The following is a 25,212-nucleotide window of genomic DNA, read 5'->3' as shown; positions in this document are numbered from 1 at the left end:
AAGGTCTTGTTAGGCGCCCCCGCCTCCGCTCTCGACGATCCTACGTTTACATGCTCCGCGAGAGTCGACTAGCGCTCGTAAATCTACCCTCGCCTGGCGCATTAATGCGATGCGCCTTCCTAGCGCATTACTGCTGTTTACATGAATGCGATGCGCTAGAAATGTGATGCGACACTGTCGCATTCATGTAAACGGGGCGTATCATATCAAACCGTGCATGCTTCCCATTACAAAGATATCAACTAGAGTCTTGTTTTGCTGTACCGATGGTTTCGCCAGTGACTATAGTCCGACGGCATCTTTACGCACGCGCTATTAGTGCGACGCCTTCGATACAGCCCACCGAGATCACCTGTTCTTTGTTGGCACCTCCGCGTACAACAAGCGAAATCAAAACGAAGAATAATCAGCTGAACCTTTGCTAACGCTACGTATATCCTGGCATAGCCGAGCTAAGCCACTGCTTTTTTTTTTGTCTTAAATATATACTATCGGACTTCCCGAGCGGCGAAGGAAAGCACGACGCACGGATACATTACGCACTCCATCGTAGTTCCACAGCTATAGCAGAATAAAAACGAAATATAAAGACGCAACGGGGAATATTGAAAACGAAGACCTGACAGAATGCGCGAGAAAGGTACGGCGCTGTGACTCACCCAAGCGTCGTCTATATGAGCCTATGCGACTGCTCTCGGACTGGCCTTCTGCCACCTAGGTACCTGCCCGTTTTCTGTTTTCCGACCATAATCGAAGCGAAGAGTCAATACGGCGACATTTCCACAAAGTGCGCAATGCCAAAGCATGGGAGGCAAGGTGTGTAACGGCCCTCTCCCGCGCTCGGGAAAGGGACGCGCGCCATCGCCTTGCCGGGTCGTCAGCCGGCAGCCATCGCGGCGCATACGTGCGACGAACGCCGTGCGCAACCACATGGCATACGTGCACACACCTCACGCGCCGACAGCAAGCGCGTGGGGGGTGGCGCAGTCAAAAAGGAACCGGCGAAATATGACACGGCCGCAAATCTCGGCGGCACTGGGACAGAAAGGGGGGGGGGGGGAGGGGGGGGAGGAGACCGCCAACGGCGGCATTGGGAACGCGCGCCTTCTATTACGGGCCACCCCCGCTATCAGCAGCAGGCGCAAACAATGCCGGCCCGTTATCCGCACTCCCGATAAACGGGACTCGCGCCAGACCCCCCTCCGCCTCCCGCTGTGTACACACCAATGGCTCCACGGAGGAGGCGCTCATGCACACACACGCACGCACACACATGCGCGGCAGAAAAAAAAAAAAAAAAAAGGCAGGCACGCTCTGCACAAACGCGCACTCCGCCGGGAATCGAAGTGTGCCCACACGGGCGGCGGTATCCAAAAGCGGGCGCCGCGTCCCTCTCCCAGAGGACGCGGGAAAGAACGCTGCCGCCGACGTTGCCTTATACCAGAGTACCCACCGATGAGGCCAATTATTATTATTACTATTATTATTGTTACTATTATTATCCGCGCACTCGTCAACTGTCACGAGAGCCAATGCCCTTCGCAGACTGCAGCATTGGCTGCCGGCCAGGATATGTCCAATCATAGTATCAAAGCAAGTTCTTGTACTGTCGCGAGAAGTAATCAAACTCGAAAAAAAATTTCCTTTCCGAGACATCGATATTACATTACCGGCGTCTTATGGGGTACCTACGCAGACGAAGGAACTACACAGCACGTCACCACGACAGTTAAACAATAATTTTTAAATGCTTGAACAAAGCTATCAGTAAGTAAGCATTTCCCGTTAGCCTATAATATACATTAATTCTGGCTGCGTCAGATGCTCCAACTAGTGCTCGCCACAGACTTGCGATATCAGTATGTGCTGGTAAATTATATTTGGCGCAATTAGTGTGTCTATTTACCTATTTTTGGTTTTTTTTTTTCGAATAAAAATGTATGGCCCACCTATAGATCCCCTCCCCAAACACACACACAATTACTTTCTCTTACCTACTTGATAGAAATCGCCTCAATGGGCGTCCAAGGATATTGGACGTGTACACGTCTACTTGAGTATAGGGCAGCCACGACAAAACCAATCGGACAGCATTCTCGATCCTCTCACGTGCTCTGCGACATACTACCGTAAGAGCGGTAGTATCGCATAAAAAAAAAAGAAACCGTTTCCACGGGGTTTCCCCTTCTGACGACAGGTTCTCCCTCCGGCAACGACGTTAACGTCGGTACTTACGGCTAAGTACCCACACAGGGCATATGCACCACGCCACAAGGAGGACGGTAGCACGGACACAGCGTGCCACGACTACACACTGCAGCGGCAGCTCCGCCATCGCAGCGGCACCGCGAGAGTGAGCCGCGCGCACAACTCACTTCCTGAAGGAGGCGCCCATGGCCGCGAACAGCTTCTTCATGGCTCCAGCTGGTCGAGCGCGGCGAGCCGACAGAGCCCGGGGCGGCCGGAAGCCGATGACGAAGCACAGCAGCGACGACGTCTTGCAGCCGGGGTGGATACCGGCAGTCGGAGAGGATCGCCGCTGGCCACGAGGATTTTAGGCTTTAAGCAGCGCGGATAATCGCGACACAACAGTGCAGGATGCCTCGACGGTGAAAGCCCGAACGGCGGAGAGAGTCGCCGACGAGGGCCGACGGACCACCGGTCAGTTTCCGGAGTGACGATGGCAGGGCGCGCAGGTAAGGCTGCAGGCACTGTACACACACGATGACGGTGTCGTGGCGAGGAACGTGAAGAGGCACGGGCGGACGGAGTCGCGTAGAAAAAAAGAAAAACGGACCGACTGTGACGCGCAGTCCGAGAAAGAGCAACAAGAGAAAAGGGCCAGCAGGCCGTCGCCGCACGCCGGTGAATGCAACGGGGACGCGCACAGACGGTGGCAGCACAGCAACAGCAGAAACAGCGCAGTGCACGACAGGCAACGGCTGGAAGCAGCGGCGACCGGTCAGAAAAGCACCCTTGCGCGGACACGAATAACGGCAAGAAAGGACGCACCGGCGAGGGTGGCCGCCTCGGGAAGTGGGAGACCCCCGTGCGCGTGTGTGTGTGTATCGTGAGCCTGTCAGCTGCAGCCAATCGCCGTACACCTGTCCGGTGGTGGTGCTGCTGCCGCACTTCCTCTATACCGCGAGGACCCCGCGTCAGCTGCTTGTGACGGGCCACGATGCGGACGCAATCGGGGCCAACGACGCCGGCGGTCTCTTATGGCGGCGGACACGTGGCATCAGGCCCACGACGGGGCCTTTGTGTCTGCTGCACGACTCCGCATGTGTGTGCTACGAGCAAAGAGTGGACGTGCAATAATAGCGAGTGCAGTGTTGTGTATACAAACGGACGACGAACAACCCCTGTATTTAGGTGGCCTACGCTGCGACAAGCTAGCCACACGCACGGCCTACGTCACAGCGGCGAAGAGGAGCTCGAGTACGAAGCCCGCTCGGTGAGCCAATCCAAGAAGAGAAAATCCACCGACAGGCAAGAAACCAAGCGATGACAGCGTTCCCGATGCGGACGATCGCTCTTTTCTTCGGAGAGCGCGCAACACCAAAGGGCCTCAGTCAGTGCCCACGGCAGCTTCGCTTTGCAGACCCCACGATGGTCGCCCTTACACAGAAGGAAGTTTCGACACGGCAAAAGGCCACAATATACGCACAAAAGCGCACAGCACAGCACGCCGCCTCGTTAGTAGCACCGCGTCGGTACCTGCTCGCAATGGGGCCCACTGGTCGGTTCTACTTTCGCCGCTGAAAGACCACACAATGTTGTTCTTTAAGGCAGGGGAAAAAAGAAAGCTATCAAGCTCGAACACGGGAGAGGGCCGGTCCGATCGACAGCGACTGGCTACGAACGAGAATCGGCAGCTGCGGGCGGGGGAAGCCTCGGTCGTATTCCAAGAAGAGCGGGTTCTCTGCGACGTGTCCCCGTTCACAGTGGCAAGGCCGTAACACACGCTGGCAGTCACCACAAAGGGCGCACAACGCAAGAGGGCCGAACAACAAGCTTCCTCGGGAGAGCGACGGCCCACACACGCTGTGCACACACAAACAGCGCACGGGTGTAAATAAACGGCTGGTCCGTGTACGACACCCTTTCGTCGAAGACAGGCCGAGGATTCCCCGACTGGCGTTCACGAAGCCTGACCAGCCGCACACACACAAGAGAGACGAAAGAGACAGTTTGCGCAGAACCAGTCTCCACCAAGGTGCTCTCGTCTCTCCACAGGGAGAGAGCCAACAATGGAGCGCGCATTCGGACAAGGCTACAGCGCGTGGAATGAACCCGTTGGGCCGCCGGCGGTGTGACTCTTCGAAACGGGACACGTACTACTCCTAATGTTGCCCGGGCGTTTGTGTGACTCGGCAGTCACGCGGTGCCCGAGAACGAGGCCCCCAAACTGCAAGTGTGGCGAGGGACGAGGCTGACGGCCGGGCCTCGGGTGGGGGCGGGGGCCGAGTCGGCACGAAACGACGCCGAGCAGCAGTGCGGCAAAGGCGTCGTCACGCTCCGCATTGAGGAACACGACGTCGCCACGAACACCCTCGGCTCTCCTCCGCCACCTACCCAGTTCACCGCCAAACAACGAAGCCCCCCCCTCCCCTCCACCACCCCAAACGACTGGCTTATCGTTTTCGCCTTTTTTACTCGGGTAACGGGACGCAGCGGACCACGCCCGCGGTTCATTTTCCGCGAGCCATGGCTGGCACGACCGAGATGCGTCCACAAAGGACCGCTCGGCAGTGGCCAGATCCGACGGATTGGGGTCATCCTGTGTGCCGCTCTCCATTTCCTTTTGACGCTGATGCAAGTCCGCGGGACAATCGTTAATCAGCCACGCGTGAAAGCTGAAGAGAACATCGCGAAAACGAAAAGCGCGAAAGTACGTACATCTTGCGCCTCGCCCTTGCAAGAAGAAACCCTTCTGGAAAAATATATCTCAAGGGCACACTTAAGGAGGTTGAATTTTAGCTCAATCATGCTTAATTACAATTCTGCAACACCAGAACGTCAGACTTACCGTGAGCCGAGCCAAGCCAAGCCAGACAAGACGCTAAAACGAAACGCCGGCTTCAAGTTCTCGAACTAGCTGCTCGGGAGATTGTGTGATTTGTTGTGCCCGGGACGACATATAGTTATTAGTCCACCCGCGGCTGCAGTTCGCGCCCAAAATTCAAATTAAGGTCAGTGTCTTCCATTTCCTCCTGTAATAATCGACATTTTCCCATTAAATAAACATCAGTGAAGCCTCGAACAACTACTTCAGCAGGTTAAGCTGAGTGTGGCTCTTCGGTGGCTAATTAAAAGAAGCTCACGTCAACGACCGAGATAAAAAGTCGGCATCCGTGTCCGAGATTCACCTTCCGGCAATGGCTCGCCGTTTGACGCATGCCACAGAACGTCACGAACGTGTCTTCCACTTGTACGCACGTGCCATTCGATGGGGCGGCTTCGACAAGGAAGAACGTCGACTCGTAAAAGGCAGCACTTGCCGCATTTCCTGCCCCGCATCTACACAGTAAGCGAAGAAGGGCTGCGAATAAAGACAGCGAAATTTCCCACAAAAATTACTAGAGCGTACAGGAAACTCAGGCGATATAGTGTCTACGGAAGCTGCAAGTATATGCCTGGTCAGCCAGCGTGGAGATGCCGGGTATTATGCATGGATTTGCCCAAACTTCCGTCCTCGTGACTTAAAGCGGCTTTGTGGACTTTGGAAACTTACCATTTTTCAGCAAAATGGTGCGTTATATATGCGGCAATTATTACCACATGCGCGCGTTCCGTGTTCATAAAGGTACGACTGTTCGGAAAGTTAGAGAGGGAAAACGTCCGCAGCCACGTGCCCGAAGAGTGGACAAATCTACCCGACGTTCCCGTGGTGTAGCCGAACCGTCGCGGCGCCACGGTTGCCCGTAGTAATTTTTTGTATACGAAGCCGTGTGGCGCGATCGTCTTCCAACTTTTCGATCGGGCCGGCTTCGTCAGAGTACGTCGACCCGTAAAAAAGCGGCACTTGCCGCACATCCGGCTCCAGGCTGACACAGTAAGCAAAGGGTTGAGAAAGACGTCGTCAAGACGAGGAAGTCGGCTGAACCGTGGAGGCACAAGAGAGAGAGGCCGTTAGGGGGACGTCGTCCAGAAAGCATCACCGCCGCCGCGACGATGGGAATGGCGGGGGTGACGGAACGCGGCGGGCGAAGGCAAAAAATAAGTAAGTTAAGAACGGACAGGCAGGTGGCCAAACTGGCCCAGCGACAGCTAGGAACTGCAGGCAAGTAAAACAAAAAAGAAATTAGAGTGGACAGAAAAAAAAAAAAAAAAAGCTTCAAGAGGAGCGACCGGAACGATGTGGAAAAGGGGCCAGCCGGAAGAGAGCATTCGCGTGTTCGAACTCACGCTCAATATATCCAACATGGCGCAACACGAAAGAGACAAGCTAAGCGTGCAACACATCTCGCACGATAGAAGTCTTCAGATATCATTTTTGTAGAAGGGTACTTGATTAATGCAGCATAAATTATTTTTTTTTCTTTGTAGTCCCTTCAAACGACATGCCGTTCTTACTCAGGCGCCGCATCAAGGCATGCCAGCATGTTGACTTTCTCTACAACACAACGGGTTTTCAAACTGGAAATGCTATCAGGGAACGCCGTGAAGAAAGTAGTCGGTTGTTTTCACCCTCTTGTCATACACACAAACACACATACTTTTTTTTTTTTTTTAGTGCAGCTTATATCCCCGTTTCGCTATTTTGCGGTACTGTAACCTCAACACTGCATCGCCTCAGTTATGGATTGGTCGCGAAAGAAATATTACAGGGCGTTAAAGAAACCCAGGTGGTCAAAATCAATGCCCTACCGCGTAATCTCATAATCAGATCGTGGTTCTGGCACGTAACAGCCCATAATTTAAATTAGAAATATTGCAATAAATAAACAAAACAGGCGGCAGAAATAAAAAAAAAATAACAGTGGCATCTGCTAGCGGGGTGACGTCCTCCTTTACTACATCTATAAGAGTCCAGCATTTTCCCTTACATCACTCTTCTTCATCGAAACGTCTGCATCTGAAGCACAGTGTGCGGGAACGAGCTAGTTGGCGGTCCCTGTTCATTCAGTTGGGATTCAGTTGTTGTTCTATGGTAGTCACCTATGCCTGTAAATACAGCTGCTCCATCGATCTCTTCCCTGCTTTATTTCCACCAATACTGTTCTAAAGGTCTCTGGATCTAGACTACTGACCAATCGACGCTGGCACTACCAGACGACCTCCCTCGGTAAAGTTGGCGCGCAGCTCCGAGTTCGAGCAGCCGTGCTAAGCTTCACGGAATGCGTGCCTACACGGAGGCAGCGGGCGCTCAGGATGCGCGGCTCAGCTGTCCGGAGGAGAAAGAAGGGGGCGACGGCGGGCAGCGTCACGCGGGGTCATGCTGCACAAGGAAAGAGCGCCGCGTGCGCTGCCAGGTTCCCGTCACACAAAAAGACCGGGCGCCGCCGCGCAAACGTCAACCAGCGTGACGCGACGATGCCCCCCCCTGCACCAATTTTCTTTTTTCAACCTTACAGCGCCACACTAAAGCGCGAGAAAAAAAAAAAAAACAAAACAAAAAACGAGTGGACGAAACAAGCACCAACTCGAAACTGCGCAATTCAAGTAACGATCTATATGCAAACTAGTCGAAACACTTGTTTCCTTTTATTCCCGCCTGTTACAGCCCTCTTTCATCGCCGGCGCGTAAAGTGTCGGTAGCCTAAACCTAACCTATATATAGCGCAGAAAAATGCCGATAAGCTCTTGAAAAAGTAATTTCGGAGCAAACCGTATGATCCGATGCAAATCTCCAGGCCGGGATTGAAAGCCAAAAATAAGTTCGCGAATAGCGACTATGCAGAGCCCAGACCAGAAGAGCGCCATCGGGACGGAGGCGGCTTCGACATTATACGTCACTCAGTCATAACGCCGTGCGACTGACTGACATAAGCGTGACACTGCTCTACTTGATTATACAACGCGTGCCTGTTCCTAAACGCCCTCCCGTCTTTCTTTTCCGCATGTTGCACAGTTCCAATATTGACACTCCTTCAGAGAAATGGGAAGAGTCCCATCTTTCATGCTTCGGCATCCCCGTGTTTCTTCAAAAGATCCTCTCCGGATTCTGAGGCAAGATATCAGTGTCAGTTTTTAACAAAGCACCACGTAGTGCGAGCAGAGATAGAAAGAAACCCGAGGGAGATGCTGAGGAAAGACGTGCGGTCTTGCTTCGCTTCCGAATAGGTGGAGCCACCGCGAGGATGGCTGCGCTTAACTGTGCCGAGATACGCGGTAACGCAATTGAACGCCACTTCAAAATGTTTCGCAAAGAACGTAACACAACGTTCGTACGCTCTTACTGTATCTGCCACGCAAACTTACCATCACTCTAGTGCGACTTCTTTTTTTTTTTTTTTTTCCTTTAACCTGACAGAAGAGCACAAAATTTACGAGCCTCGTATTTGTGGGATGGCTATGGAACTTGTCATGAAGCTTTCATCTAAATATGTGTTTTTTTTTTCGTTTTTTTTTTACCGTTTTCCGTACGCTTGCGGTTTCTACCGTTCACATTGGATCATGTTTGTCGAGAGTGGTTAATGGGCCGATTTCACGGCCATCTGTCGGAGGGGGGGGGGGGGGGGAGGACAAGGGCTAACGCCGCCATAAGACTCTGCATGGTCACGCCGCACACTGGATAGGGTCATGCACTATAAAGCCACAAAGAGATCCATAACCCAGAAGCTATAGAACGTTCGCGCAGTCGGCCTATCGCCGGTCGGCTACTCCACGAGTGTGATTCAGACTGTACGGTATAGGAGAGAACATGCAGTGTATAGGAGAGAGGTTAAAATATACTTGGAGGCCGATTCATCACCCGTCCTAAGTTAACGCGTCCTTTTTTGCTCGTCATATGTTCCTCCAAAGGATGGGGCTAATCTATTCGCAATTCCGGATGTGTGCTCTACCGATACAACGTAACCCAATAATTTTACTGTACATATTTCATGTTCCTGTAATTCCAAGTGCAAGCCCAACTCTCTAAATGACACCTACATGCGCTGTTCTCTCTGCATCCTTGACCTGTCCCGCACTGCCTATATACCGGGTCGCAATGACAGATAAGGCACTCGGCCACAACGCAACACTGACCCGACCCAAATGGCAGCTTCCAGATGCAGCGGGCACGGCCGTACGTATAACGAATGCCGGCCAGGGCGTCATGAAACGACAATCAGCTGCGGACCCCTGCTACGCGCGATGCGGAGACACGACAACGCGTGGGAGCGCGACAGATGCGTGGACATATGTGCACAATTACCAGCCTTCAATGCAGGGCGCGACTGCTGTACGAGAACCGTTCGCCCTCCCTATATTTTGTGCGTGACGCATGCATGCGTTAAAGTGGTGAACAGCGCTCGAAGAAAGGGACGTCGCAGGAGCCGACATTTCGACAAGGGCGCCTGTCCAAGTTCGTGAGGGTGCTTTGACAAGTCCCTAATTCGTCGAAACGTCACCTACAGAGACATCCCTTTATTCCACGACTGTTCGTCACCATCTTCCCGTGATCCTCTTGTCACGTCTGCGTTAAATGGACACAATATTGGTCACATTCTGCTTATACACTGGTAAAGTGTTCTTCCGGAACTGTAACTTCATTCATTCACTTGGCGTCAAATGGTTCAGCTCTGCATTGGACCAATGAAGGTCGAACTTCGCATTATTGAATTTAGCTCCCAAGCAGGCGCCGGTGTGATACTGTGATGTCACGTAATTCTAAGCGGTTTTCTCGCATTTGGTCCGTTTTGTTGAAGGAAAATGTCTTGAGAATCGCTAGGCCCATTCTGTGCTTCCTTTTGAATGCCCAGCAGTTCCTTAACGATGAAAAGTCAACTATACAATCGAGCAGACGGTGTCAAAAGCCAAGACGTCACTGCGAGTATAGGTGCGAGTATTTCAGAGCGCGGCGCCGCCACCTTTTTCGTTTTTACGTCTTCTTTGGCTCACCGAGTCTTCGCGGTAACAGCGGCCGTTTTGCTGCAGCATCAGTAATTTACTAATACAGTTCAATTTAATATTTTTTTTTCCTTAATGTCCCTCGTATAATACAAGGCATTTCTACTAGACGGCAACAATATCGCTCAAGGGCGGAGTAATCAACCGCTTAGTCACGCTTCCTGCCCGCATACCGAGCTAAAGCCTTGCAGCATGTGAGCGCTGCCGCCGCAAGATGAAGCGGGCGAGCAAGTCGGCGCCGGCGAAACACCAGTGACGGCTGCGACAACGGAAACGTGACAGAAACTAAATCCAGAAGTGCAATAAGATTCCCGCGCTAAAAGCGGAGCTCACCAGCAGAAATTCGTCAACTCGCTAAAGCGCGGGCGGTATTAATACGATGTCACATAAGTAGGTTTGATGGCATCGGCGCAACCAGTTGGATATAAGGCCATCCCACGATTGATACGGATGTTGAGCAAGACATACTGACGTGGCTTCATGAGAACGTGACGCTGATATCTCTGTGCTGGCCTAGATTAACTAGTAGGTGCACAAATAGAGCATATGTCTGGACAAGCACGGTGACCATAGGGAAGGGTAAACGTTCACCAGTGCCTTACCTCACACGGTATGGTTAAAAACAGCGTCCTTTCTGCCCCGTCTTTCCCGTGCGCTTCTGAGGCGTTTCCCAAAAGCACGGCAAATATCTCGTACGTCCAAGTTCCAACTAGCCCAGCTTTCAGCGTTAGAGCTTACCTCGCAATGCATACCAGTGCATCCGTGCTACAGCCAGTGACAGGCCTCGTTCCCCGACTTTTTGAAGTGCACTCGCAATTACCATACACGGAATAACTGGATGCCGGAGACGCACACGAGCAGCGGCGAAGGACGACGTGCCAAAACGCGGATGAATTAGCTCTAAGATGACGGTGCAAAATTATCCGTGGAGCGTTTTCTACTCACCCGCTGCTGCTTTAGACACACTCAAAAAGGAGGAGAAAAGTTAGATTAAAAGTCTGCCGTAGGTCCCTTAGAAGGTCATTGCAATGTACACCACAAACGTTATCCATCACCATGAGCGCTTTTTTTTTTTTTTTTTTTTTTGCAATATACAAGCGACTGAGCAGTAAAACAAAGTCCCTAAGTGCATACATACTCCGGTCTCGCTAAATCCGTGCAGTACAGTCGAAGCTATAGCTCGCATCGGCCAATTATACGCACGGCAACCGGGAGAACGAGCTCGTGCACTGCATGCGGTACATCCTTGCGCGCGTCACAAAAAATATCGCGCGCACACTAGAACAGTGCACGAGCCCGTCTTCGACGGCGCTGCAGTGATTTAGTGGACACGCAGGTGCGCATCGAGTGAATCAAGCCGAGTGTTTTACAGCGTGCCTATACCACTAATATCCAGTGGCGCCCCTCTTACAGATGCACGAAGGCTGTTTCGGGACGTTCACGCTGCGAGCTACTGTTTCAACCAAAGCTCCCGCCGGGTCCGCGCGTCTCGGAGAACAAAGGCGTTCGCAGACAGACACACGCGGGCGTGAAAACCCAAAAGCGGCGGCGCCGAGTAAAAGGGTGGGTGCTGCCGAGCAGAACGAGTAGCGGCGAAACAATGGCGGGGCCTTCCAGACAGCGGCGCGCACATGCGCACGGCCGCCGATTACGTGCGCGTAAGGACAGGAAGGCGCCCTTTGTTTGCAATGCGAGAAAGCGTACACGCCACGTCACTGGGAAGGAATCGCGTTCCGTCGCGAGAACCAACCGTGAACGGTACGGAGAACTCGGAAGCTCACACTGCACTATCCGCACTGCACCCAATGCCATTACAGAGTTACTTGGAAATGAAAATGCATTTGGTCGTAACGTACGCCTTCCCGTGTGACGAAATGCCGCAGGAGCGAGGCAGCGGATTAGTGTTTGTATGGCTCATGAGGTAACTGTGAAGTCGCGAAACTCCCAAGCACTGTTTGCATATCCTAAAATTATAATTATGGGGTTTTACGTGCCAAAACCACGATACGATTAAGGAGCACGACGTAGTGGTGGCGGACTCCGGAATAATTCCGACCACCTAGGGTCATTAACGTGGACCGAATGCAGGGGCGTACCTAAATACCCACATTTCTTGTACTGTCCCTTGCAGGTTTTTTTTTTTTTTTTTTCATATCACCGGCACAGTAATCGTACGCGATTAGCCTGCTTTGCTTTGCCGACTGGAAACACTCATCGTCGAAGCGTCGATACGACTACAAGGGCTTTGCCGCACTAAGAATTTCTACGCGAATGTTTTTGAGTGACTTTTTTATCGATCAGCAAAATGTGACCACAGCTTTGCGGCCTTCCTGCCAGAACATTCAAGCGCAAAAGGACACCGACAAAGCCAAGTGGCCTCCACACTTTGAAAGGAGAGAAAAAGTTGGAGAAGGTAAAAGAACGAGAGCATCTTGTGTACCGTTCTACTTTAATAAAATACCAGAAGTTGTCAGCGATCGTTACTCAGGAAAATAAAAGATTTTATACACCACATGGCTCTGACAAACAACTGGGAATAATAAGAGAAAACGATGTGAGGGGAGTTTTAATGACATTTCGCTAACTATTGTATAAAACAGATTGCAATACTGTGTTTTTTTGTTTATTTTTTGTGGCTTTTTTTTCTGAACATTTAACTACCATATACATGTATGATGAAATGGAGAGTTGCGCGGTACTTAACATTTTTCCTGCCTAAATATGTGATTGCTATAGCCTATTGTGCAGGAACAATTACAAATTAGCCAAGCGATGGAGGATAACGGAAAGGGAAGAATGGGGAAAAGAGAAAGAAATCGTGTGCTAGTACTATGCCTTGCTGAAGGAAACTATACAGTGGTCCGCATAAAAGCATCGATGCTTTTGGCGGCCTTCAGATTATTGGCACATAAGAAAAAATTCTATTGTACCTATATTTTTCTCCCATTGTTTTCTTTGTTCTTAGAGCACAAAAGTGCGTCATGCAGTCCAGAACACTGCCCAGTCTCGCTCAAAAGCATCATTGCTTTGGCAGGCTGACGAAAAGAAAGAGTGAAAGAAAGAAAGCGTGGCGGAAAACGAGTGAAGCCAAACGAGTCGGCCCAGCACGTGATCGCCAGAGCGCGCGGTAGGTTTTTCGTGCTCCGAATCCATCCGCGCTCTGCACGCTCTACAGGCATAGCAGCCGAACAAGTGCGCGTTGATTGAAACTTTAAGCGAACCAAACATTCTCGTCAAATACGCAGGTCACGTGTTGAGCCGACTTGTCGAGGGAAAAAGCGGAGGGAATGGCCTGCCAAGGCTGGCCGCGCGACGTAATGCTCCCCCCTAGTCCTTCCTCCATGCTCTGCAGCTCCTCCTCTAGTCCCAGTCTTCGGTGACGTGCGGCACCGCGGGAGGCCAGAGAGCTACAGAGCAATGGCGACTGCCAGGCGCAGGACGCGCACGCACAATGGCGTGCTGTCGCGGGCCGCTGGAGCGTGAGCCCAAGGCCGCCAGTCACCGAGAAAGGCACGCCGCGGGAAAGGGCCACCACCGGAAGAAGGCCCAACACAACATATATACTGCAGCAGCAACGGCGACGACGACGTCTCCCAGCCGTGCGCGCCCAGGTTACGACTCCTATAGGGACACAAAACTACACTCGATGGAGGTCAATGGAGCACCAACAAGCCGCCGCTAAAAGAGGGTTATGCGTGGGCGCCTTATCGACCGCTCCGTCTGCATCGAAGTATCCTCCCGCAGTAATTGCCGGCACTGCACGAAAGTCGTCGGTCCGATAAGCTACTCACAAGCAGAAAGGACTGTGACGACACTTGTTGACGGGTGATCAGCTAAGCGGTAATAAGCTAAGCGAGCCCTAACGAAACAATGTAATGGCTGAGACAAAGCGCTACGCCGCCAGGTTTGAGGCACGCAGTAGTTGTACGATACAACGTCAATTGGCATGGAAACTCTTCATGGGGATTGGTGTCATCTAGTAGGGCTACTTGAGAAGGATCCGTACAGCTTAACTACACTTAGTGAATGCCACCTCCTCCCACATGTGCAACCATGCCAGATTAGCTCAACATCCAATGAGTGAAACGAGACGTTTGCATCATGAAACCATGCCACGAGGAAACCAGTGGATCCAAAGCTACCAGCTGCCCAAAACACCATCACAGAGTGAATTTCACCCTCTAAAAATTGCAAACGAAGACCAAAAAAAATTGTGAGAGCACCCAATTCAGCTCCATTTAGTTCGAAGAGAATGAGGTCACACGATGAGCACTGTCCGGCTAGATGGTTACAAAACCGTCAAAGAAACTTGGATGACCCCTGTGGCAGCAGAGCATGCTGGGCATTAAATACCCTGAAGTATCATGTAAGTCCGCTACACGGAGGTCATTTGATGGTACTCCGCATGTTTCAAGCATCCATGTCTTTGCACATGCCAAACATCATATCCTTGAAGCCAGATGACCAAAAGGAACACTCCAAAACTGTTGGAAGAAACCATGCTTGTTGTAAACCCTGCTTTTGATAAACAAGGAGCAATTCCTGTTCCTTCAAGTGAAGCAGCACAAAAGTATTGTTTCATGTTCGAGAGTTGGACTAGATTTTTTTTTCACAAAGAGCACATAGAATGAAGAAGCTGCACTACCATAACAAGCAACATGGGCCAAAAGCTTGTGCACCTTTAACAGAACGGGAAGCCACACTACTGCTGTAGCCAAGATGAGGCCAAGCACATCCACATGTTTGCATGGGCCACTGGCTGCTATTTGCATCAGTGGCAAGACACACATGCTCTTGGGAAGTATGAGAAAAGGCTTGCCAATTGCCCATATCTGGTCACAGAACAGGGCACCACTGCTGTCTAGGAAGCTAATATATGACCTGTCTTTGAATGCTCAGGCTTAACACCTATGTTAGCTTCTCCATCATGCACAAAAAGCCAGACAAAGTGCCTATATTACCAACATTTCTTGGCACATAGAATTGCACTTTGAAATATTTTAATACACCGCCTACACAAAATGAGCAACTTGGTGTTTATAAGTAAAGTATTTGATCTTGTGAATGGGAAATATGACACCATGTGTCTCAATATCCCCCTCGGAAACGCAATGTTCACAGTTGCGACAAAGTGTGTAGTGCACAGAGAATTCGTAGCACAGTGGGGCCAGTAAGTAAATGAATGGACCTGCAAAGGATACAGAAAAACACCATCAATGGGGCATGAGAACAATTTAACTGTGCCTCCTTATATACATGGCAAATAGGTCGAACAGTATGCCATGCTAAAGAAAGCATGAGAAAGTATTCCAGAACAAAAGGGCGGTTGTGTGCTGCCAGAGGAACTTTCAACCCTAACTATATCGCTTGTGCAAAAGCAATGTTTCAAAGAAAATGATCCCGTAAGCTTGTTAGGCCCTTTGGTATCTATGCCATGTCCATCTGGCAAATTCAAAGAAAGGAACACGATGAGTCACAAGTAGAGCCGCCTTTCAGTCCACCTGATGGCCAGTTCTGGGAAAAGCACCACGCTGCTTGCAAGTTTGTCAATCCTTAGCCTACCCCAAGTTGCTTCTTTCAAAAGCCAAAGCCAGTATAAAGCTTTCTTAAGGCTGGGCTACACAGAGTGAACTTTCAGCTGGGCTACATGGAGTGAACTTTTTCAACAAATTTCACGTGGCAGAAATAGACACGACAGCACAACACCGATTGTTCGCTGGCTTAAGCTACATGGAGTGAAAAACAGGAGAACACCACCATGGACTCGCCGCATAGCTGTCAGTGTTGCCACACTCTATGTATGTGTTTTAGAAAAGCACAAAAATGGTAAAAAGGTTTTTCATTCTATTACTTGTTGCCCATTGCTAAGCAACTATAAAAAAAGCTTTATACATGCGTCTATAAACGATTCATACTCATTCTTGTGCGCTTTGCTAAAAGTCAGAGTGAGATGACTCCTCGCGACGCCTGGCGAGCACGCCTGGCACGTCTGCCACTTCCAGCAGCATAGTTCGCAAGGTAAATGTTCTGTCAGGCCGACAACAGGCGTCAAATTTTTTTGACGCAATGCATTGGATGTTCACTGGCAGGCGAAGTTCTTCGCTTGGATGTCGGTTTATCGCTCCTGGTAGTTCGAACTTTACTGGCTATGAACAGGACACATGACTGCGCCACCAGGGGAAAGGAGGCTGGCTACAAGACACAACGAGCAGTGAACATCACTCTTTCCATTTTATTTTCAGACTTTCAACCATGTGCTGAATATGTTCTCTGGCTTTTTTGATCAATGTCTTAATATGAAAATAAATATTAAGCTCACCAGCAAAATTCTCCAATGAACTCCTTGCAAGGTATCATCACAAAGCAAAATCCTGCAGTGACTGACCTGGAGGACAGACATCATGGGTGTCCTAGATCCCCTACTTTGCAACCTTTCCTCAAACAGCCTACATTACCAATAAAAAAGCTAATTAAGACTTACCAGTACTTTCCAAGCAGCACCCTCTCGAAGCAGCTGCTGTAGCATTGAATGTAGCTATATATTTGTTTCCTAAACTTGTACATGACAGTGGTAAGAATAGTATAATAAAGAAGAGCATCAGAGAGAATATCAAAAGACCCCCCCCCCCCCAAAAAAAAAGAAATTTTATATGTAAGGAAGATGAGCTATGTGTGAAATGTAAAACATAAGACATAACAAAGCCATGTAAGGACTGACTACAAGATTCAGAAATTTTAAAGCATCACCTTCGCAGATATCACTTTCAATGTGGACTCATTGGGTAAGGCAGCAGACAGAACGGCCATTGCTGCAATGGGGGGTTGCGTTGGATGTTACATCACACAAAATGAATCCGTCTCCAAATGGTCAGCCAAGAATACGGTCAGGGAAGAACATCATTATATTAATCCAATCAGGACCAAGCAAAAATGTATATTATGGTGGGAGTTTTAATGCCGCCTGATTTTTAAATACCTGATACCACAAACAAAATTGCTTTAAGCCTTCACAATACTGCCTGTTTGCCTATTAATGGATCCCTCACCATGCCCCATTGCAAATTTTGGTTACATACTGGAACTGGTAAAATGTCATCTAAGAAGCAGTTCACCAAATAATTTTTCAAAGAGGTTTATTATTAGAGGAGATAGAAGAAGTTGACTGTCCTGTTAAGCCACCAGGAGGCGAGCATCACTGCCAACTGAGACACTCCCTCCCTCTGCCTCGGCCAGCATCCCCAAGTGGTGTTCCTTCCCTGCCTTTTGACCATACCGCAGCCGAGGGACCGCATCATGTTCACGCAACACGCCCCGCCACACTTTATGTTGTTCTTCCCTTCCTTGCTGCAAGGTACATTCACAGCAGCAGCGCTGCACCTTCCACATTGGATGATTAACCAATATCATGTGTCTTTGTGAGTGAAGTAGCTTGCACTGTGTTTTACGTAGGCGCACTTATGCATCTTACCTTGTCTCTCTGGCTGGCAGCAGAGCTTCCTCAAGAGAGAGGATGCATGGCGTTTGATTTGAAATTTCAGCTGTTATTGTGATGCACAGTACTGTAATACTTTGCAGACATGATCATATGCGGGTGATGTATACACTGCGCTTGACTGCTAAAAAATGGCCAAACCTGGTGAGGGGTGCTTTAATGGATGCCACAAACATAAAAACAATCCATAACAGTAAGTAAGTCGGTTATGTCTGCCATGCAAGAGGAAACTGCAACAGTGAGAATCAGAAACATAGGTTGCAAGAATAGGTGGCGCAAATATTCAACAGAAATTAACTGTAAGCTTAGTGGTGCATAGGCACTATCACAAACAACTAGGACCTTAGCTCGAGGATCCTTCTGAGATATTGAATTCTGACAGTTCAAGGAATTGCTGTCTCTTATAAAGCACTTGCTATATCCAAAGTTAATATGTTATAATGTGATCAAATTTCATGTGGCAAATTCAGATGGGCAGGTGTCTTCAGCCGTGTTCTCAAAGCAGTCAGTAGGTAGCCTTCAGCAATTTATCAGAAAACGATCAGTATACCAGACTCTCAGCGACTTCAGTTGGGGCTATATGCTGCAGATTCCTGTCAATATTCCACCCATTACCACCTCACAGAGTAACACCTTGCAAAGCTGCTGCCTTCAACCCAACCTCATCAACTGCCACTGCTACTAACTTCCTTTTCTGACAAACAACAGCGGATAAATATTGAACATTTGATACTAAACAGCCTTTCTCTTTGTGAATTATTAATTCAGTCAGCCTCGTTTGTCCCCTTCCATAAGCTTATCACATGAGCTGCTGTTTGATGTGAACTTATGCAACGTGTTTATTTGTCCCGAGTGTTTGCTTACTGTTATCTGTGCCGCTGGTATAATTAGATGGCAGGCACACCATTTATTGCAGATGTAAACGGACAGCTTATCTTTGCTCGTGACCAAGTTACAATGAGGGCCGACTCTGCACTTGAGATAACAGGAATGCTGCAGATCAGCCTCATATTTTCAGTAGTTTTTAGGTTGACGAGGGGTAGCCAACTGGACAATTATTCTGGTGGTCAACTTTTCAGCCCTTCCTGTTTGCCTATAAGTAAACATCTATGTAAATGTTGTTTTATCTCGTGCAAGTATTTTAAATATAAGCGAGCAAAGTTAATGTGAAGTTTCTTCCTCTTTCTGGAGTTTTACGCACCAAAACCAGTTCTGATTATGAGGCACGCCGTAGCGGAGGGCTCCGGATTAATTTTGGACACTTCGGGTTCTTTAACATGCACTACAATGTGATCCCTTACAAAGTGTGATCTGCAAGGTCTTCTGAGGAGTCTGCCATTGCATACTCACAGTGATTTGGCCTGACAAGACTAACAAAAAGATTACGGCAGAACTCATTTCACAATGACTCGATAGTAATGCGATTAGCATTCAAGCACTGTAGCAACACCGTATTCCTGCAGTCACGTCTATTTACCATATGTAATGGTCATTGTGATACTTCCGTTGCATCGGCTAATGCAACATACCTCGGTATCATCCCACTTTGCCATGCTCATGGGCGACACTTGCCAGTGTCGCCCATGGCAAGTGTTGCCCATGAGCATGGAAGCATGGCAACTGCATGACACCGACGCAGCAACGAGGTAATGACTGTAATGACAAAGGCGGTATGACGACCACGGTATGACAATGAAATGGTGACAATGGTATAACGACGACAGCATGACGACTGACAACGTGAGGACAATGGGATGACGAGGACTGCATGACGACGATGGTGTGACAACGGTGGGATGAAGAAGACCAGATGGACAAAGCTGGAATGACGACTATGGCAGGACGACGAAGGTATGACGACGATGCAATGAAGACATAATCACAATTGAATGACAACAGTATGATTACAATAAAATGAACAAGGAACGACGTCGATGGAACGATGGTGGTACGACACGACCGCATGACGATGAAGGCTTGACGACAATCGGTCTAACAAAGAATGCATGACGACTCTATGACGACATGGCATGACGAGAGTCTGATGACAAAGTTGGAATGCGATGATGCAATGAACACGACAACATCTCGACCCCAAACACATACCTATTTACCCAAGCTATAAGACAACAAAGGCACTGAGCTGATGTAGAAAGCGTGACGATGAGCACAAGATGAGAGTCAGATGATGAATCAGGAAAGAAGAGATTCAAGTTCTCGAAGCAGGAGTGACGACGATGGAACAACCATGACGGCATGAAGACGAATGTATGACGCTGCTGCAATGACGCCGCAATCGCGATTGCATGACAACGGGGGTCATGATGGCAGTGCGATGATGACGTGAATGACAACAATGTCTGAGATTGCTGCTGCCATTTTGGACCACTCGCTCTCATGCTATGTGACTGGACTGGCATTGTAAAAATGCAGGAGCCTATGACCAGACATGAAGCATAACCTTCATATTTTAGCCAAGCTCACTACTGTACAGAAAGTGCCTGACCACACAGCAAAATATTTCCACCCATCAGAATTGAGCAGAAACAAGGCTATGAAGGTTACCATACCTCTGCACTACTGCTCACGGTATCTAAGTGCCACTCACTCTCCAGTGAGAAAAGTCAACCTCTCGGCAGTACACGTTATGTTATTGCGACTTTGTACATGCTAGTTTGAGCACAGCAAAGATGAATACAAAGACGATGACAACACATTTCACTACTCCAAACTGTTCATTCTCAGTGTAAATGAAGGAGTCGTTGACTTGTTTTGTGTGTCTTTTTTTGATTGTGATTGCCTTTGCATGTGATGCCTTTCAAAGCATGTTCATTTGCTCTGAAAATAGTTTGACGTATTGCACTGTGTTGTCACCTCTGCATTCACTTTGTTGCACTGAAGCTGAGATATACAATCTCTAGTGGTTTTCCTTTATTTATTTTATTAACCTGATTTCAATGTACTTTCTTTCCACTCGACCATGCTTCTTGAAGGGCAGCGACATGCTGCAGCATGCATGAGTGCTTTGAAACACCACAGTTGGTCGAGCAACCAATCAGCAAAAGCACATAGTGCCACCACCCCTTCTAAGACAGGAGAATATGGGTCAAGCCACTGTGAAGGCTGAGCAGGCAAAATCATTGCAGATATAACAATGAAGGCATGGGGGCAAAAAAGTTGTCAGTACCATAGTCAATACCATTCCCTACAGTCAGAACAATTGGGATTGACTGAGGGAAGTCCCATATCAACACAGGAAATACTAGGGACTACCACAAATACCAGGGCAACTACTAGGCACAAGCGTTTCTGGATAACACAATCACTATTGGTACTTCCACCGCTGTGGTCAAGCGAACACGAAATGTTCAAGCGTGTTCTCTGAAATCACCAAAATCAAATACTGTGATACTAAATGCATCATGGTACCTATTAAAATACTCTATAGGTTGCAAACGAAAACGTAAAATGTACTCAAAATGTTTGTTTGCCAACATCCCAGCTAATTAATGCTATTGTGGAACTCCAGAAGCTACGTACAACTGAAAGCAATGTGAAAAATTAGCGCAAACTACTTGGCTAGACCAAGTGGCTGGTGAAATTTAAGCAAATTTTACACCAAGCGACGGTTTACCGAATTTGCAGCTGTCTGATGCCACCCTTGATGTTACTACATTAGCTATTTCCCGATTCTCAATCTTGCACGTAAAAATTCTGACTGTATGGTGAAACCGTTTTTCAAGTGGGCAATGCCATCAGCTTATTCGTTTTCTGACGTAGACCTTAAAACGACTACAAGAAAATTATACGAGCACATGGAACATGCTGTTCAAATGAAATAAGCGAAACAGATGCTAGCAATTACGGAAGTGAAAGTAATGCATGAAGGACTTGCTCAAATGTTCAAGTTGTTATTAGCTTCTGGCAGTTACAAAAAACCACGCTTCGATGTGCAACGCTGTACTGGAACGGAATGAATGGACAAGGTACTTTCCGATCTGTTGCTAAACTTGTTACTGTTACTGACATTGGCAGTCACCACTACGTAACGACAAAATAATGAGGCTGCCGGGCGTTATGTTAAGCATTTTTAAAGCACTTCGGCGATCGGCCGACCGACCTATGCGCAGACGACGCCACGCGCTCATTCAATGCGTAGACTCGTGGCGTAGGCCACAATGCCGAAGATGAACGATGACGCGACGTGAATCGAAAGTTCACGGTCGGCTATTGAACTCTTGAGCAGAAAAGAACGGCCGAGTGACCACGGTCCTGACAAACGCCAATCGCGCAGCCAAGGCTCCGCCCCGCCACGATCAGCTGTTCGCCGGTGAGCAGCAGAACGCACGTCGTCAGACACCACGAAAAGGACGCCGCTTCCAATGGGGAGCACAAGACGCGAACAAAACGGCTGGTTACCTCGGGCACTTGACTGAGCGACCAGTCGAGGAACTAGGTGGGCAAGGGAGAAAGGTAGAACAATGCCGCGCAAGTATGGCAGACAGAGAAGAATGAACAACGCACACGCCAGCATTGAGCGGCTCTCACGCGGCGACGTTTCGATCGGAGAACATGTAGCCAACAGAGAGGTTACTACCCATTCATCGCGACCTTCCAGATAATTAAGCGGAGCCGACTACACCGCAATGTTTGACAGCCGCTACGGGCTGTTCTTTTCTTTCCATTTTCGCTTTTTTCATCGGGTCAGTTCTCGGTAGCTCGCTCTAGCAACGACGCGTGAGTCATGCAAGCCTCGCCCGAGAAACGGCTGGCCATGGGGGCACGGCGCAGTACGAACGGCCGTTCAAGTGGTATTCGGGAGATCGCCACATCCATGTGCGAGCCGCTCGTCTCCGAGCAGATCAAACGCGGTACGGTGACAGACATTACCACGGTCCAGTCAGATGAACCAACGTGCGCCTTCGCACGACGGCTGCAAAAGCGTGTTTCAACCCTTTCGACATCGACGTTCCGGCTCGAACGCATCTACGAAGCCGCAGATCGGCCCCGGCGACTGTGGGAGCCACCGTGGTCCTACTTACCGGCTAGCTTCAGGGAGCGCCGGCGTGCGTTCCGGTGACAGCGGGGTGGTGGCGGCGGCGGCAGCCGATGTCGAGGCGTAAGCCTAAAGGCCTCCTCTCACGGCAATCCACAGCGCGGCGTTTTTGCTCTGCCAGCCGCCCAGAAGAAAAAGACGCACGGCGGCGATGTTTCAAGCACACACAACGGCACGAAAACACGCACGATGAACCAGGCGATGAGCACACTTTTTTTTCTCTTTCGGATCGGTTGATCTCTTTTCTTCCTTCGTTTCACAAACGGCGAGGGCGAACCGAGTTGCACCTGCCCTTCGGAACCGAGACCATCGCACCGACAACGAGGCGAGCCAAAGATGAACAAAAAAAAAAATAATTGAAAAGTACCTCCAGCTTGTTGCAATATGGCGGCGCACAAGGCTGTGACGTCGCACTGGCCACTGACTGCGGAACTGGTTTGCAGCGGGACTTGTCGCGCCATCTCTGAGCTGCGGAGTGAAGCTTCCGCAAAGGGCATCGAACTTGGCGAAGAAGGAAACTTTGCGAGCAAGTGCGGTCATATCTAGGCGACTTTATGGGTGAAGTTGTGGTTCCGAGCGCGTTTTTCGGCTAGAGCGTTCTCTAACACGAAGAAACTGTCTGGCAAAAGAGCCCGAGCCTTCAAGCGAAAAATCGCTCTATAACAGTGTGCATTTCATTAGCTTTGCAAGTACAAATTACTTCAAGCCAAGTGTTTGTTGCCTGGCCAAATCACAGCACAGAGTGAACTGTTTTTATAATAAATATCGATAATTAACTGCTGATTGCCAAGCACGGCATATACAGTCCCACACCTAAACATTAATAATAATGCACACACACACGTAAATAATGACTTGTACAAAATGTGGTTCAGAGAAAATAGCTTGTATCGTACATTATCCATATTCATTAGCCACAAATAATGACAACAATAAAACTAAATAAATTTTTACAAGGGCTGGCCAGGTTACGCGAGCGCACAAATGTTGAGTACAGTGTAATATGCGTCAACGGCCTCGTTGGGAGCTATTCCGACTTTGGACTAAATTGTACGCAGTACCAGCGTGCTCTTAGTGCGTGTGGAACCTAAATTGAAGAAATAACCCTAAATAAAATACCATGCAAAAAAGAGAAAGAAAATTTTAAATTGCGTTAAAAACAAAATTAATGTCAGAAGTGGGATTCGAACCCACGCCCGGAAGACCGGACTGCGACCTGAACGCAGCGCCTTGGACCGCTCGGCCATCCTGACACACGTTTCAGAGTGGCTTTTAGGATTACAAGTCATTTAGTTCCTGGCGGGAATAAAAAAATGCATTTCTTGTGAATAATTTCTGTATTGCGATGCATTATTGCACTAAATTTGTGCTACGAGCTTTTTTCTAGGCCATTTCCTTGCTGCGTGCGCCTTTTTTGTAGATGCATTTATCTTCCAGATCTTGCAACGATACCTGTTATCGTTTGACAGAATATCTGTATTAGATACTGCAACACATTGCTGATCAAAGGATGGCAACAGCTTTGTTTTACGGTCTAACGCAACGCATCAGCAATGGTGCGACTGTGGCGCCACTAGTACGGCTCCTTGCGAAGCTCTCACGGGACTGCCCCTGTGGTGGTTCTCGCGTTTGTGCTGCTGGCATGGAGGGCAGAAAAGAGCAAACCAAGGCTCGGAGGAAGTCTAGAAACAATTGTTGCGTAGGTGGGCTGTTCAAACACGTACGCGAACGCGAGCGAGAGAACGTTCTACGCTTTTCCCGGGCGGCCCCACGAGCGAGAGCGCCGAGAGCAGTGGATCGCTGCTGTTCGCCGCCGAAAGTGAGTACCAGTGACTGACAGTGGCGCACCGACGGGGGGGGGGGGGGGATTCGGGGGTTGTAACCCCCCCCTGAGGCCTAATTAACCCCCCTTTTTGTTTAACCCCTTTTCTTTCCTTAGGCCTTTGAGTACTGCAACTAAGATGTAAGACGCGCAATCGTCTGCACACTCGCAAAAAGCGCATTTTTTGACAATTTCCCGTGAAGAAATCGAAATTAGTGCTGTTTAGATGGTATTAGCAAACAGTCAACCCCCCCCCCCCCCCCCCCCTGGCAGAGATCCTGGGTGCGCTACTGGTGACTGATGTATTTTCGCGCACTCTTTGCTTTAATTTTCTGGTTTCTCTTTCTTTCTTTTTTTTTTTTTTTAATGCGAAGCATTTCTTGGCGAACATTTGCTACTTTGACAGTATCTATCTATCTAGCCGCCTACGTCTTTGTGCTCTCATGGTCGTTTTGTTAACATGATATCTACAAAAATTGGCATAGTATGACAGCACTGTATGACGAACATAAATGTCATGATATGCGTGTCATGTAGGTCATGACAATGACCCAGCGAAAAAAAATAATATTCAAAAACCACTGAAATGGTTTCGTACGTGGGTACTTAGTGAAGGAAGCACTAAACGATGCTGGTAAAAGTCATAGTCGTCAGTCATGTAGGGGCTTTATGCTGGCCTGGTCACACAGCGTGGCGCCATCTTTCGAAGGCGGCGCAAAACCCGCGCCACGGACCGCGGAACTCACGGCGGTACCGCTGCGTTGAAAAGAGCACAGGCAACCT

General features: G+C 49.2%; 2 protein-coding genes and 1 non-coding gene across 3 annotated transcripts in view; 1 reads left to right on the top strand and 2 right to left on the bottom strand.

Moving 5' to 3' along the window:
* Nucleotides 1-22,960, bottom strand: part of LOC119458616 (kinesin light chain) — a 441,510-nt gene extending 418,550 nt beyond the window's left edge. The window contains exon 1 of the mRNA XM_049671311.1: nucleotides 22,594-22,960. The gene's annotated coding sequence lies outside the window, so the exon portion shown is untranslated. The remainder of the gene's footprint in view (nucleotides 1-22,593) is intronic.
* Nucleotides 22,961-23,776: 816 nt separating this feature from the next.
* Trnal-cag (transfer RNA leucine (anticodon CAG)) lies at nucleotides 23,777-23,860 on the bottom strand. The gene has a single exon. It is a non-coding gene; the product is annotated as a tRNA-Leu (tRNA).
* Nucleotides 23,861-24,215: 355 nt separating this feature from the next.
* Nucleotides 24,216-25,212, top strand: part of LOC119458614 (uncharacterized) — a 25,408-nt gene continuing 24,411 nt past the window's right edge. The window contains exon 1 of the mRNA XM_049671312.1: nucleotides 24,216-24,426. Within this exon, the coding sequence (XP_049527269.1) occupies nucleotides 24,250-24,426 (177 nt within the window). The 5' untranslated portion in view covers nucleotides 24,216-24,249. The remainder of the gene's footprint in view (nucleotides 24,427-25,212) is intronic.

Source organism: Dermacentor silvarum, chromosome 7 (assembly GCF_013339745.2).
Source record: "Dermacentor silvarum isolate Dsil-2018 chromosome 7, BIME_Dsil_1.4, whole genome shotgun sequence".
Lineage (NCBI taxonomy): Eukaryota > Metazoa > Arthropoda > Arachnida > Ixodida > Ixodidae > Dermacentor > Dermacentor silvarum.
The sequence above is the reverse complement of the archived record's forward strand: the minus strand, read 5'-3'. Positions and strand labels throughout refer to the sequence as shown.